The sequence below is a fragment of the Festucalex cinctus genome, chromosome 8 (genome assembly GCF_051991245.1).
Source record: "Festucalex cinctus isolate MCC-2025b chromosome 8, RoL_Fcin_1.0, whole genome shotgun sequence".
NCBI classification, from domain to species: domain Eukaryota; kingdom Metazoa; phylum Chordata; class Actinopteri; order Syngnathiformes; family Syngnathidae; genus Festucalex; species Festucalex cinctus.
In genome coordinates, this window is record NC_135418.1 from 14,511,111 (window position 1) to 14,526,249 (window position 15,139).

General features: G+C 38.4%; 1 protein-coding gene and 1 long non-coding RNA gene across 5 annotated transcripts in view; one reads left to right on the forward strand and one right to left on the reverse strand.

Annotated features, from left to right (window-relative positions):
* plxna1b (plexin A1b) overlaps positions 1 to 15,139 on the reverse strand; it is a 205,628-nt gene that overhangs the window by 15,369 nt on the left and 175,120 nt on the right. For 2 of the 4 annotated variants that reach the window (XM_077528740.1, XM_077528738.1), the window contains exons 19-22: positions 14,168 to 14,311; positions 12,996 to 13,230; positions 10,849 to 10,991; positions 9,734 to 9,990 (exon numbers count right to left, since the gene is read on the reverse strand). In XM_077528740.1, the coding sequence (XP_077384866.1) occupies positions 9,734 to 9,990; positions 10,849 to 10,991; positions 12,996 to 13,230; positions 14,168 to 14,311 (779 nt within the window). Of the gene's footprint in view, positions 1 to 9,733; positions 9,991 to 10,842; positions 10,992 to 12,995; positions 13,231 to 14,167; positions 14,312 to 15,139 lie in introns of all 4 variants that reach the window. The other 2 variants (XM_077528739.1, XM_077528737.1) reach the window with 1 other exon arrangement.
* LOC144024312 (uncharacterized) lies at positions 951 to 7,114 on the forward strand. The gene is made up of 8 exons (XR_013284730.1): positions 951 to 2,443; positions 3,053 to 3,194; positions 3,320 to 3,397; positions 3,471 to 3,541; positions 3,656 to 3,707; positions 3,822 to 3,884; positions 4,321 to 4,500; positions 6,812 to 7,114. It is a non-coding gene; the product is annotated as an uncharacterized LOC144024312 (long non-coding RNA).

A 15,139-nucleotide genomic window follows, 5' to 3' on the forward strand; every position in this document is an offset into this window, starting at 1 on the left:
CTTTTTTTTTCAGGAGGGAGTTTTGTGATGCAAATGTTTAGCTCTTTTGAATACAAATTGTTTTCAGAAGAGGACTATTTTCCTCTCGAGCAAAACCGGACCAGAACTCGTGTCACAGAACGCTGTCAAGGGTAAGTCAGTGCTGATCGCACACACTGGAGGTGAGGATGAAATAGAGATTCATGTCTAAAAATCCGAATTCTCCCTTTAAGGTCTCTAATTTTCGTTTCCCAGCAGGCCAAAAGTTGAAATTCTTGTTAAAGTGTAGGAAAATAAGTGATAAATCAACAATGTTGTTGTTTTTGTTGTAACATGCTAGCGCAAATGTTTGTTTGGAAGCTGGCGCTGACATACATCAATAACGAAAGAACATTCAGTGTAAACAATAGAAACACAGCAGAGTCCGCTGGAAAGTTGAACACCAGAAGGGGCCGACTCGCGATCTTGTGATGTCAGTGAATACTATCTAATACAGGGCTGGGCAATCTCGGTCCTCGCGGGCTGGAGTCCTTGCAGGTTTTGGATGTTTCCCTTCTCCAACACAGCTCATCAGCATGTTCTGCACATGCCTGATAACAATCCTGTTGATTGGAATCAGCTGGGGTTGGAAGAGGGAAACCTCCAAAACCTGCCCCAGATAGCAAAAGATGTTTATTCAACGTTGAATTAGGGTTAAAATGGATGATTTTTGGTTACGGTTGAAGATTGATTGGTCAATCAACATTGATTCAACAGCATTATGTTAACATTGAAGTTTGTGTTTAAAAGATAACATTGAATCAACGTTGTATTTTGGTTGAATTAAAACGTTTGAAAGGTCAATGTTTAATTAACGTTGAATCTATGTTTGCCCTTCTTGTTTTTTTTTCCCCTTCAGCTGAGAAATTGACTAGGAGAGGGGGAGGGGAAGTATTTTGGGGACAGGTTGATGGGTGGGGGGTGTTAGAGTCTTTAAACATTTATAATAAATATAAAACATAAAGCTAACTACTTTGCGGATTTCATTTATTGCGGGTATTTTTTGGTACCTAACCCCAGCGGAAAACGAGGGAACACTGTATTTGCAAAACTTGTAAATTATTTGAATGTACTCGAAACACCTGGCATTTCCACCAAATAAACTGTACACGTTAGAGTTTCTAGTTTGTGCATTTCAGCCCAGTCATCAAAAATATGTGCCCACATCCGGCATAAGTCCGGCACAGGTGGCATTCAGTCGACACTGGCATAAGGCATGTGGGCCGAACATGGCCCAGGAGCAGCAAAGGTGGCACTGGCTTGACTCTGGCAAACAGGATGTGGGCCAGTTGCTGTGTGACGCATCTGGCCCAGCTATCAATTTACAACTCTGGGCCACATATGTATTGCCAGTCTTGTCCCACTCTTAAATGCAGTTTCAGATTTATTTATTTTTTCTACACACATTTTTTTACACATACTTATTTGCATAACAGATGTTAAGAAGAATTTTAATACATCATCACACAGACATTTCAATATGTTTCTGGTCAAACAATCAAAGTTTGTGTGTGAATTCTGTGAACGAACTTTCATGAAGCTTCCAGAGAGAAGTTCTTCGAACGTGCGTTCACCATTTCTTTGTAGCGATTCAAGGGTAAGTATTTAATTTTCCTATGTTTTACATTTGATATTTTATGGCTTCATATTGACACAACTACTGAATTGACTTCACAGACATTGGTGTGTGCGTGCGTGCGTGTGTGGTTATCTAAATTTTCCCGTTAATAGTTTCAATGCCATAATATTTAGTTAGGTGCACTCACTGGCTGATCAGAGAAAATCTCATTTTATCTGACCAGTTTTGTTTCAACCTGCAACGCATAAACTTTAAGTCTAACAATTCTAAAATAAAAACAACTATGAATATTCATATGAAAGAGATAATTATTTACATTTAGTGGAAATCTGATTCAGAGGTAAAGCTTTTAGGGGGCAATATTGTAATGAAGCTATTTTATTGAGACGCAACTCTGCGAGTATAATCATATAAAAAGGTACCAAATTATCACTAGCACCAAATATTACATTGTTCTGGGATAATATTCAGCTTGTATTGTAAAATATGCAGAGCTTGAATTATGTATTTTTTATAGTGCTGTGTGATATGTACATTGTGTGCATAATATTATATTAAAAAAATACAAAAGAGGAATGACTTATGCGTTACACACATTTCCCAGGTTATGTTTTAAAAATCTATTATATATCTCATACAATTTTAATTTCATCGAGTTGATTTAAATATCTACTGTACTTTCTAACGTTATTGGATCGCTGTTCCACAGTACGCCACTAGATGGCGGGACATGCTACTAACCAGACTGACACACACAGTCATACACAGCGTAGAAGAAGAAGAATTTCAAATTGCCGACAGCCGTGCTAAGAGCGGGAATCCAAACGTCGACGTTCTGTGTTTCAGGTCGGTAAAAGTTACATTAAATAAAACAAATATGTATCACCATGTCCATTGTCAGTTGGGTCGCTAAGCATATTGGTCTTTAGAGGTGGTTTTAGTGAAGAAATTGTTTCGAATGATCCTAAACGTTGAAGCTAAGTTGCTAATTCCGACGGCCTCTTAACAATGAGAGTTACTACAAGCCTATCTGTGTGCTATGTTGCTGATATGCTAGTAAGCTAACGAACTACACTGAAGCGCTACAGGAGCGTTTACATGAAGAATGTATCTTTTTTCAGTCGTTTTTAACAGGCTGGTTTAACAGTTGAAGATAGAACATTGAATAGCGTTTTCTTTTAGGTTTAGTTTTTAAAGTAAATTAAGTCCACTTGTATAGTAATGTAAGGTTTATCTGTAATTTGTTTAACTTCTGTATATAACTTAATTCATCACGAAATCTAGTCGAATCATGCTTCAGGATATTTATTTGTTGAGGGAAGTAAAAGTATTTTTTTAGTAATTACTAATTATTGAGCCTATAATGAACACATTTTTTTCACACTGTAATAAAACAAAGGTGTAAATGTTGTACTTTGTTGCTTTTAATATCATTTGTTGTCTGTTGATGTACAGGTTACTTGTGCTGTTTTGACGAGTCACATGGCGTACAGGTGGTGCCAGCGTCTTCGAAACCAGATGGCTAATTAGTAATTTACTACTTATTCAAACTAAGAAGGCATGTTGTACCTTGGCCAGAGCTTGGTGAACCTCTTTGGTAAGTAAACAAGTGAACAAACACTCAAAATATTCATTTCTAAGAATCTGAAGAAAGCTTAGGTGAACTACCTTTCACCACATCCAAATGTTGAAATTAGTGACAGAGAATATAACTTGGCACAGGTTTAATGGGGAAGGAGAACATGCAGAGGTCTGTCTTACCTATAAGGAGGAAGAGGGCAAAGTGCAAATTTTTTTAAGGTAATGTTGGTATGTTTTCAGAATTCATAATATAAGATAACATAATAATTAATAGAATATCGGTTGTGCTCAGGTTTCAGGCTCTGAGTGTTTCTTCAAAATGTTCTGTCCACAAAATCCATTCTGAGGAGTAGCGCAAGACAGGTAAATGATTCTGCGCACTGTACTACATGATTGTGATGATATTATTGCGGTAACACATTGCTGACTTGTACAGTAAGTTTGAAACTTACATGCTGTGTTGTTGATATTGTTTAGGTGCACAACTCACTTTTTCAAGACTACAAACACAATTACAGCTCTACAACAGGTACCTAGACCCATTGTTAATTTAAGTTGTGAGTAATAATAACTACTATGATTATGAAAGAACACAATCACATTGTGAAAAAAAATGTTGAACAGGGTCTTCTGTTTGTTTCAGGCAACCCTTTTTGCGGTGCTTGGGGACCAACCGGAAGAAAGGGAAATACTGTATTCGTAGTTGGTAAGTTTTTCAAAGGTCACTGTTGTAGAACCAAATCATCATAAATCTTAGCACACTTTTTTTATTTTATTTTAATTTTTTTTACCAATTTGTAAGGCATAATTATGGAGGACCAAAACTGCCAAAATTCAAAATAAATAAATGACTAAATAAATAAATAAATAAATTACTAAAAGTGAAAGTAAAAACGGATGAAAAATATACAATTCAAAAATGAAATACAAATGTATTATTTTTATTTTCAGTTTTAGTCATTTAGTTATTTAGTTAGTCATCTGGGGGGTGGAGAGGGGGTGATGTATATGAATATTGCAAAATTTAGTAAAGGTTATGTAATTTACTTAAAAGTAAAATCTTCAGGCATCGGGAGAATTCTATCAACAAAAGTTGAGTGCAAAAATTAAATTAATAATAATAATAATGTCGTCTCTCATAGATTAATCACCTGGCTGTCGTTGAAGGCACCAATTCGGACAACCTAATCAGACGGATGATGGCAACTGTGATGACAAATGCCCTGGGCTGTTAAATGAATACAACTGGGCAGGGAAGCAAGACAAGTGTTGCATTGGCAAGAAGGCATTCAAGGAGACAGTGATGCAAGACTGTATGTTTGGTGAGTTATCGCCTATGTAAACTACTTATTACAAGACAGAGTTGAGCAGAATGTTCTGAGCTGCTTTCTTTTGTTGTGTAAAATCACTCCACCTGGGGTATGGAGTCAGAATCCTTCCAATACCCGAAACCTCGTAATAAGGGTTTGACTCTCCGAAAACATTTTTGTATAACTGAAAAATTGTTTTGAATTGTCCAAAAATATTTTTGAATGACTGAAAATTCCCAGAAAAAGCTTTAAAAAAAAAAAACACTAAGAAAAGACACATTTTAAAAGTGCGGCTCCACATAGACATTATTTATCTATTAATTAGAGAATGGTCAATTCCGAAATCAATGAAAAAAAAAAAAAAAACATCATTGACACTTCACAAAAACAGCAATTAGTATATGTATCTTTGTCTTTTCATTAATATATTGCAGTCAAGATGGACTCCATCAGGCCAGGGCTCTACACTAACTTTTCCACTACTAGCACTGGTGCGAGTAACATTTTTGGTTGCTCGCACAGCACAGGATTTAGTCGCACCATTATTTGTGGAGGTGCAGCATGACCTGGCTTAGGCATACGCAACTCGATATATTTGCAAAATATTTTATTGGAACACGAGGTTTGCCTGCAACAGCAGTGGCTATCAAAACAAGTCAATCATTTCTAATAAATTATGTCAACATTAGGGGTGTGAATTGCCTAGTACCTGACGATTCGATTCGTATCACGATTCACAGGTCACGATTCGATTCGATACCGATTAATCCCGATACGAATGGTCACGATTCGATACCGATTAATCCCGATACGAATTTATAAATCGATTGTTGCGATTTTTTTTCATTCATATTTAGAAAATACTAATCAGTAAGCTTGTAGAGTGTAAGATTTATATGAAAATGTATTATTTATTTATCTGAAATTTCAGTCTTATAGAGGTTGTAATCTGTTTCATGTTTGAACAGCATTAAAATAAAAATATTAAGGCTTAATGTGCCGTTCATATAACATTCTTCCATGCTCAAGGTGTGAATCCTAAAAAAAAAAAAAAAAAAAAATCGATTCTGCCGATTATTGAATCGATTCGAGAATCGCGCGATGTAGTATCGCGATATATCGCCGAATCGATTTTTTTAACACCCCTAGTCAACATTATTTTCTTTAGCTCAGTAAAAATCAGTATTTTTTTTTTCTTCACCGCTACTCCCCTTACCTTTTCATCTTTATGCTGTCCTCGCTCCGAAGCTTCTAAATTTCACCAGCTAGACAGCGAGTTAACGACGTTCCAAATAACCAGACTTCATTTTCCTTTTGTGCTATTAATTTGAACAATGGCCTCTGACCATTACCCTCTTTAAGTCGTAGTAAAACTAGAAAATAAAATAAACAATGTACCTAACTATACACGACACACTTTCATGCTAGTAGCTAGTTACATTGCACATTCAACATTCTGTAATTGTCCTAATTAACTCATTCACTCCCAAAAACGTATACGTTTTTTAGGTTTTTGTTTGCTAGAGTTTTTGTATGAAGGCTTTGATGCAGTTTCTGACCTGAAGTGGAAGCTTAAAGCGAAAAAAAAAAAAAAAGTGTGCTTCATCTGTTTCATGAATGAAACTTTTTTTTGTAATAACTACCATCGCTTTAAGCTTCCACTTCAGGTCAGAAACTGCATCAAAGCCTTCATACAAAAACTCTAGCAAACAAAAACCTAAAAAAACGTATAAATACGTCTTTGGGAGTGAATGAGTTAACTAAAATAAATCTACAGTGGTTTTTATATTGGGCGGCACGGTAGTTGAGTGGTTAGCACGTCCGCTTCCCAGTTCTGAGGTCTCCGGTTCGAGTCCAGGCTCGGACCTTCCTGGGTGGAGTTTGCATGTTCTCCCCGTGCCCGCGTGGGTCTTCTCCGGGTACTCCGGTCTCCTCCCACATTCCAAAGACATGCATGGCAGGTTAATTGGGCGCTCTGAATTGTCCCTAGGTGTGCGTGTGAGTGTGGATGGTTGTTCGTCTCTGTGTGCCCTGCGATTGGTTGGCAACCAGTCCAGGGTGTCCCCTGCCTACTGCCCAGAGCCAGCTGAGATAGGCGCCAGCAGCCCCCGCGACCCTTGTGAGGAATAAGCGGTCAAGAAAATGGATGGATGGATGGTTTTTATATTGACATCGCATGTATTTACCAACATTGTCAAATTCAACAAAAAAGTGTTACTTAATACTTACTGATAGTTACTGTAACAAGAGAACAGCTTTTTTTCTAAAACAATAAATTGTATTGGATACTAACTCTCTTCTCTTTTGTAATCTTGTCTTTCAGTTGCTGCTCGACAGCTTGACCGTACACTGACTCAGCAGGACTTTGTTGTTACTGTCAAGCATTGGCTGCGTTTTGCTCATGAGCGTAACGGTGGCATCCCAAGCAATGCTAGTGCCTTGGACGCAACTGCGAACGCAAGTCAAAATTTAGTGTGTCTTTTTATGGACTGACGTACAGTCAAAGTGAAATGGTTACCGCTTTATACACTGATGTTCCTACAGTTCATTTCATGTTTATTTCATTCCTTTGTCAAGAAAAAGAATAATACAATAAAAACAAACATTATTTGAGGCAGAAGCCAAACGGGTGTTATTTTCTTTGCCTCCATTCTCCCCAGAATTCAGTTACAAAGTACTGTGTTTCGATTTCTAATAAATGTTTGAATATTAAACATATTTTCTGTCCTAAGATTTTCATACATATGGGGAAGTATGGTTAAGGAAATCAACAAGCTAATAATACATCCAAGTAAGTTGTAAGACATCTGCAGAAACACTAGGTGAAAAACATATGGTAACTTTTTTTTTTCTAGTGGACTAACCCAATATTTTTTGTTAGTTTAAAAAAATTGTTCTATATTAATGTGCATGATAATAGTAATAATAATAATGTACATTTAGATGTAAATTCCAATGTAAATGATGATTAACTTAAAACATTTATTCCTCACATTAATTCACTATAAAAATGCATGTAGGTTCTGATTTAGATGATAGTTGAAACGACATTGATATTGTGTGATATATGGTTACAAAGCAAACGTTGACTCAACATTTTATCAACCTTGCACTTTCTGTATAATTTAAATGTTAGAATTCAATGTAAAATCAACCAAAGATACATGTAGATTCTGATTTAGATGATGGTTGAAACGACATTGATATTGTGTGATTTATGGTTGAAAAGCAAACGTTGACTCAACATTTTATCAACCCTGCGCTTTCTGTTTAATTTAAACGTTAGAATTCAATGTAAAATCAACCAAAGATGCATGTAGATTCTCATTTAGATTATGGTTGAAACGACATTGATATTGAGTGATATATGGTTGGAAAGCAAACGTTGACTCAACATTTTATCAACCTTGCGCTTTCTGTATAATTTAAACTTTAGATCTCAACGTAGATTCAACACTTAAGCCGAACTATATTTCAACGTTGATTCAACCACATTTTGCTATCTGGGGCAGGACTTGATGCCTCTGATCTAATAGATAGCATAGATAGTATTTATTAGGGGTGTTAAAAAAAATCGATTCGGCAATATATCGCGATATTGCATCGCGCAATTCTCAAATCGATTCAATAGGCGGCTGAATCGATTTTTAAAATTCCATTTTTAATGGAAAAATATTCAACAAAACGTCTTACTTTGGGTTAGGGTTCACATCTTAAGCATGGAAGAATGTTATATTAATGAACATTAAGACTTAATATTTTATTTCAATGCTGTTCTAACATGAAACAGATTACCATCTGTATAAGACTGAAGTTTCAGGTAAATAAATAATACATTTTCATACAAATCTTATATTGTACAAGTTTACTGATTAGTATTTTCTAAATTTGAATTTAAAAAATTGCAACAATCGACTTATAAATTTGTATCGGGATTAATCGGTATCGAATCGAATCGTGACCTGTGAATCGTGATACGAATCGAATCGTCAGGTACTAGGCAATTCACACCCCAAGTATTTATAGTACTTTCCCCCCTGCTCCTTACCCTCTCTTCCTCATTTAGCCCACCTATATTGCACCTTTTCGATAGCACTACCACTTTAAGATGGTATTTATTCAACTTTTCTTTTTTTTTCTCTTCATAGTGACAATATTCCAGAACCGCAACAACATCTGTGTTACAGGTGGCGGACTTGCAGTTAAACTGGAAAATATTCCAGCTTCCTTCGGGTAAGCTTGAACTGGTCGCCAGCAGGGTTATAATAGTTTTGGAATTTTCATGATAGTTAGTTATTTGTTTGTTTGTTCTTAATGTAGTTTTAGGTTTCAGGCGGCTTTCTTTTGTCATTAATTTTATTTTTCCCCAAATATTTTTTGCTTAGTTTAGTTTTTTTTGTCTGTAGTTCCTGCGTACAAGATAAAAAAAAATAAAATAAAATCACTTACGGTAAGTATTGTGAAAACACTTAAAAAATCTATATTTTAAAAACAACAATCCACAAGTCAAATACAGGCACTGTTGTATAAACAATCCACAGACTCTGAAGATAACTGGTGCATACTGCTTCAACGGTAGATGCATCACACTACCTCTCGCGTGCTGCCTGTGTCAGACATACTGTACATCTGCTGCCACTAAATTCCTCATGCATCTTATCTTATCTTCACCTGAGCTTCAGCATATAGAACAAGACCTTCAGCTACAATTCCGAAGCAGCTATTTTGCAGGACCTCGACATGAAAGATGTGCATTATACATCCTACATTGCTCCATCAGTTTGATTCCATCTCAAATCTCCTTGTAGATGTATTGATCACAGATCCCCTGTTCCTGCACTCCACCCACCTCACTTTCACTTCCGATGACACTGAATCAAACTCACTCTTGCCCTTTATATCACCCCTCTTGCACTGCCCCACGATGTATTCGATCTATCCTTTACACACACCCTTGTAAAATCATTCTCCTCTATCCATTGGCATCCACTCCATCTCTTGTATCCCCCACCTACCTGTGTGCATGTGTCTGTGTGTGCGTGAGAGGTCTGTCTGTCTGCAACTCCACTGGGAATGTGTGTGCTCAGGGGTGTAATCCTTTCTGACAGCGACAGGGTTGACAGAGAGAGAGGACGAAACGTCACATATGCTTCTAAAAAAGCTCCTGCCGTCCTGCTCCGCGACAACACCCAGCTGACAGTAACGCACGGCTTGGCAAATAAGGACGTCCCCCCTTTGTGCGTACCTGCGGAGTAAGAGCTTGGGGTGATTCTTGCTCTCCAGGTTCTTGTCGATGAGGTCGGACAGAAGCTGTTTCAGGACGCCTGTGGCGTACTCCATCTCCCCCTGTAGCGCAGTCATGATGAGGGAGGCCACGTTGCCGCGGTCTCGCATCGAGAAGGACCGCTGTGCTTCCAGGGTGCGGATGAACGTCAGCAGGAAGTGCTTTTTGGTCAGCATCTGTCCGAACAGCGTCAGAGCCTTCTCCACGTTCGCTGGGACCTGGAGGGGAAGGTTGAAGGAAGAAAATCAATGAATGGAGGAAAAGAAAGATATTAAAGCAAGGGAAGTGGTGGAGGGGATGGAAAGCAAAGAAAAAAATGGGCCCAGAGAAAGAAAGTGCACTTGAGCAACAGAGTGTAATTTAATTTGCAGTGAGTTACACAAGGACACATTGGCAAAAGAGTCACAAGAGCAATGCAACACTTGTTCTTTGTCTCCTTACAAAGAAAATCAGACAAATTGATTCAGTTTCAGCTACATGCATAAACCAATTTATTGTCATCCCCTTTCACTTATTCCTATTACCTATTATTCTCTCCGCAGCTGTCCTGATGCTTTATCTTTCTTCTCGACTCCCTTCATCCCTCACTACCCTCCCACACGCTCTCCGTCGAGTCCCTTCCTCTCTTAAAAGCAAGCTCCAAGACGAGAATGTGAGCTTCATGCTGTAATAAGAAATTGATCTGCCTACTACTGCACTACTGTGGCCTGTGATTGCCTGGCCCATACAAATGAAAATCCAATGTCGCGCTACACCATCCCTTTGGAATACAGTTGATAGCGTGGTGCAGATACTCAGCCGCTCAAATGTACCTGACACCTTCCATGCATTTCAGCACGCAGGTGTGCAGTGTGTCCATGTGTGACATTTTGAATCATACGATGATGGAAGTACACAGCATGCTGCTGTTAAAGTGATGTCAGACAACACAACTGCTCGGTGTTGAAGTACATTTGAAATTACTCATTAACCAACCCTTGAAAATGTTAACCATTAACTATCATAAAGAAGCAGTAAACAATGTTATATTACAGGTGATGTCATATAGGCATATTGTGCACTCTACTGACCAGTACCTCCATCTCCTTGAGCACAGGATGGTCCTCAATCCCAGGGAAGAGGACCCTCATGGCGTAGGTGCGGTAGTCCAGGAAGGGGATTCCTGCTCCGTCAAGCTCCTGAGTAAGCTCATGGATATCCGTCTGCAGTTCTGCAAATGCTGCACAACACACAAAAGGATCATCATGATGAATGACATTTTGACAAGTGAAATTTAGTTATGTATTAGTTGCTTTGTATTCAAGTAAAGTCCATGACTGAGATCACCCAATAAAGCTATCAAAAATACAGGGCAGAAACATAAATTTGCTAAATTACACTGCAAAGTCCAGACTAACAGATGTTGTCAGTGATCCGCTTTCTAGTTTTGCAACGTGCTTGTCTTCAAAATGAAACCTTGGAGGTCACACTCTCAACTATGTCTTCCTATCCTCGCCTTCCTCCATGTATATCTTGTGTCGTACTTGTCATTTCACTACCGTAGCTTTTCCTATGCAGACTAACGCAATAACAGCGTTTGGGATGAAAAAGTGACGCTGCTCATGTTAATTTTAATAGACGTTTTTAAATTGGGTCTCAGTTTTAGTCCAGTTTCAATCACACTTATTAGTTTCTATCATAGTTAGTCAACCTCATCCCATTTTTATCTACGCAACTTTTATCCGACTATAAATCTAGCATTTTAGTCTTTATTTTAGTCCGAGAAAAAATAAAATATTTTATTCATCTAGTTTGAGTCAACAAAAACTGTCAACATTTTAGTCTAGTTTTAGTGAGGACAATCATTTGACCCCCCCCTTTTTTTTGTCAGCAGATAATGTCGGACATTTTGGATCTAAAACTATTTCACATAACATCGTTTCTCATCCTTTGATGAAAATCAACATGCAAACTCAACCCAGAAAGGCCAAAGCCTGGACTCGATCTTGCGTCCTCAGCACTTGGAGGCGGGCGTGCTAACCACTTAAACACCGTGCCACCTTGTTAGAACTATAATTGACTTTTATTTATTTATTTTTTTTAACCTTTCACCAGTAATCCACCTGTCTGTCCCATGTGTTGGGTCATGTTGCACTAGTCACTAGCTGCAGATTTGAAAGGGGGTGTGTCACACGAGTGTCACAGTGACAAGCGGCTTTTACAAAATCATATAATTTTCATCTCGTCTTTGTCAGTGAACTACAATGTCCATAGATTTTGGTCCTGTTTTCAAGTGAAGTACATTTTCGTCTCGTCTTCATCTTCTTCATAACACGACGCTGCTCAAACAGACGCAATGCATCATGTGGAATTAACTGCCATTCTTGGCCCATTGGGATTTGGATCAACCATTCTAAATTCCTATTCTGAAACCCAGTTCTCCAAAACTATTGTAACCTAAACACTTTTTTTAATACTCAGCAATAAATGACAAAACTTTTCATGATATAGTGCATCGGTTGATTGTAGAATTGAACCCGCACATCCTTTTCAGCAGTCACAATGCATGTTTTATTTGATCTTTACCGAGACGATATGGAAGTGTGGGCTCATGATTATGGTTATCATTATTCTCCTCTTTCTTCCCATCTGCCTCCCATACCAGGCAAACCATTTAGCAGCATCAATAGGCACTTGCTCAATCCATGCACTTGCCTGCCAAATTAATTTATGCTAATGTGCTGGTGTGCAAGTCTCTCGCTTTCTCCCCCGTCTTCATTTGCTGCCAAGCCCCTCCTTCCTTACTATTCCCTCCCTGTCCCACCTCTGCGCCCGCATCTCTCTGTCCTCCATCTTTGCCTCTCACACACACCGTGGATGGTAGTAAGGCCAGCCAGGAGGCTCTCCCGCGGGGTGGAGAGCCAACATCTGGTGGCTGGCTCACATCAAAGTACTCCTCTGGAATCACACCAATACCCGCACGCGCGCACACGCTTTACTGCCACATAACAGCAGGAGGGACGGTTTGCAAGTGGGAGGGTGGGAGAAACGAAGCAAGCGAGGAAATTGAGACTAAAATGGATAGCAATGTTTAATTGGGGTTGTGCCGTGTTTGAGGTAAGACGTGGCAAGGGAAAGATTTGCAGACAGTTATTTCGGGACGCGGGAGTTATTTTGAGAGAACAAGATCAGGAGAAGGTAAACTCGGAGAACGCCTCCACGTGTTTCGATGACATCAACTTACCTTCTTTGCACTCGAGGGCCACCCTAGACTCCAAGTTGTCCATCTGCAGTTGGAGTCGCTTGAGGGTGCGATCTGCATCACGGGACTTCCTCTTGTAAGCGATCAGCACCACAATAATAACCAACAGCAACAGGCCGCCGCCTCCTCCAATACCAATGATGGCAGGGAGGGTGAGAAGGCTGTCCGAGTAGATTTGCAAGGTCCCCGGCGAGTATTCAAAGCCTCCGACACGCACCTAGAGAAAGGAATGTCTTAGTTAGACGCTTGGATGTGACAACATTGAAAATGGCAACCAATCAACACCACTAGACTGCAAGTCCATTTAAAAAATGAACACATATAATCAGCTGGCTACTATACCTGATGATTGATTGAACTGAAACCTGTATGAATCCAATGTAAATCCATAAACATCATGCTCCATAAACTATTTGCATTGGCTGAAAAATTCTCACTTGTGACAAGCTCAGGCCCCTTCAGCTAAATATTTGTGGTCCGAGGCAGGGTAGTATATTGTTTATAGAGTCACACACCATATCACTAAAAACAGTCCTGGCTTGCTGAGGCATGGGAACAAAAGCGATTACTTTTCTATCCATTTTCAACCTTTTTTTTTTTTTTTTTTTTTTTTAATTCTTCAAGTGGCTTATATCTAAGAAAAATGAAATGCAGGGTGGAATAAAAGTAGTCCCAGGCAGCCCACACCCACTAGCCATTTGGGTTTTCTATTGAATCGCAATATTGTGTAAAGCCCCAGGAGAATACTAGCCAGCCAAGACCAATGAAAAGCCTCTAAAATATAAATACATTTGCAAACACCCCGAGCAATATTAGAGCCAAGATGTGTGTTTTTACGGGTATAGAAATATGAATGGGGAGAGGGAATGTGGAATGACTAAAAAGATTTAGGATTTCTGCTTGGGGAGGAAAAGAATGAGCGGAATGAATGAGGAGGCAGGAAGTGGATTGACGCAAATGAAAGGGATAAAGAACACAAACTAAGAAGCTGAGAATAATTAAAACCCCCACACAGACGTTTTGTATTTTCCAAAACAACAAAACAGTGATGAACTAACTGGACTCTATTAGAAATAATAAATAGTGACACACCAAACATAAATAAAGTCTATCAAATAATATCAAAAGGCATTTCCGAGCTCGGCAGTACTCACAGTGACTTTGTGTTCTCCAGTCAGGTTGGGCCACTCGCACAGCAGCTGGCTCTCAGACAAGGTGAGAACGCACGGCGTCTCCCCGATCAGCACCGTGTAGTTCAGTTTCGTATTTCCAGGGGCCGCAGGAATTAGGTTACGGCCCTAGACACACACATTATGGACATAAATATATTAGATATATGGTGGCAAACACAATTGGTCAATTATCATTTTAAAGTCCATCTAAGGAGGTTAACTAATTTTCTTTTACTAACAGGTTTGGTTCAACTGCGGGACACAAATTTGAAATTGTGCTCATGGTGGGTAACCATAGCATCAGTGCTGCACAATTATAAGGTCAGACAAAACTTCCATCCGTCCATATTCTGAATCGCTACCTTATTTACAAAAAAAAACTACTTACATTATAGCTGGCCAATATGGCAAAAATACAAAATAAATCAAATCTCGATTTTTTTTCTGTCATTCGGGACAATTACGATTTTAATCGCTTTAATCTAATAAACCCAAAACACATTTATTTAAAGCTTTCATTTATTCAAAAATAATTCCTGTGCAAAATGTTCGGACAACAATTATGTTTCCTGATTCTAAATCAGTTTTAACATACCACATTCATAGTTTGCGCTTAAATGCAACAATTAAGTAATTGGTCGCTATTTTTTCCATTTCATTAAAACTTTTTTTAACCAGGTTGGTCCCATTGGGATTACAAAACCTCTTATACTATATTATTATTATTATTATTATTATTATTATTATATTGCTATTGTAAACATGTTTTGTTAACCACCCATCCAGCATTCTGCTACTTTCAACATTACAACTACATTAACATTTAGATGTAACAGAACATAAAAACAACATCGTTTAATAATCCAGAAGACAAAACTCGATTTCACGACGTAGCTATTTTTCAACAATTCCCTTTTTAAAATAATTAATTGAATTCATTTGATTTATTGCACG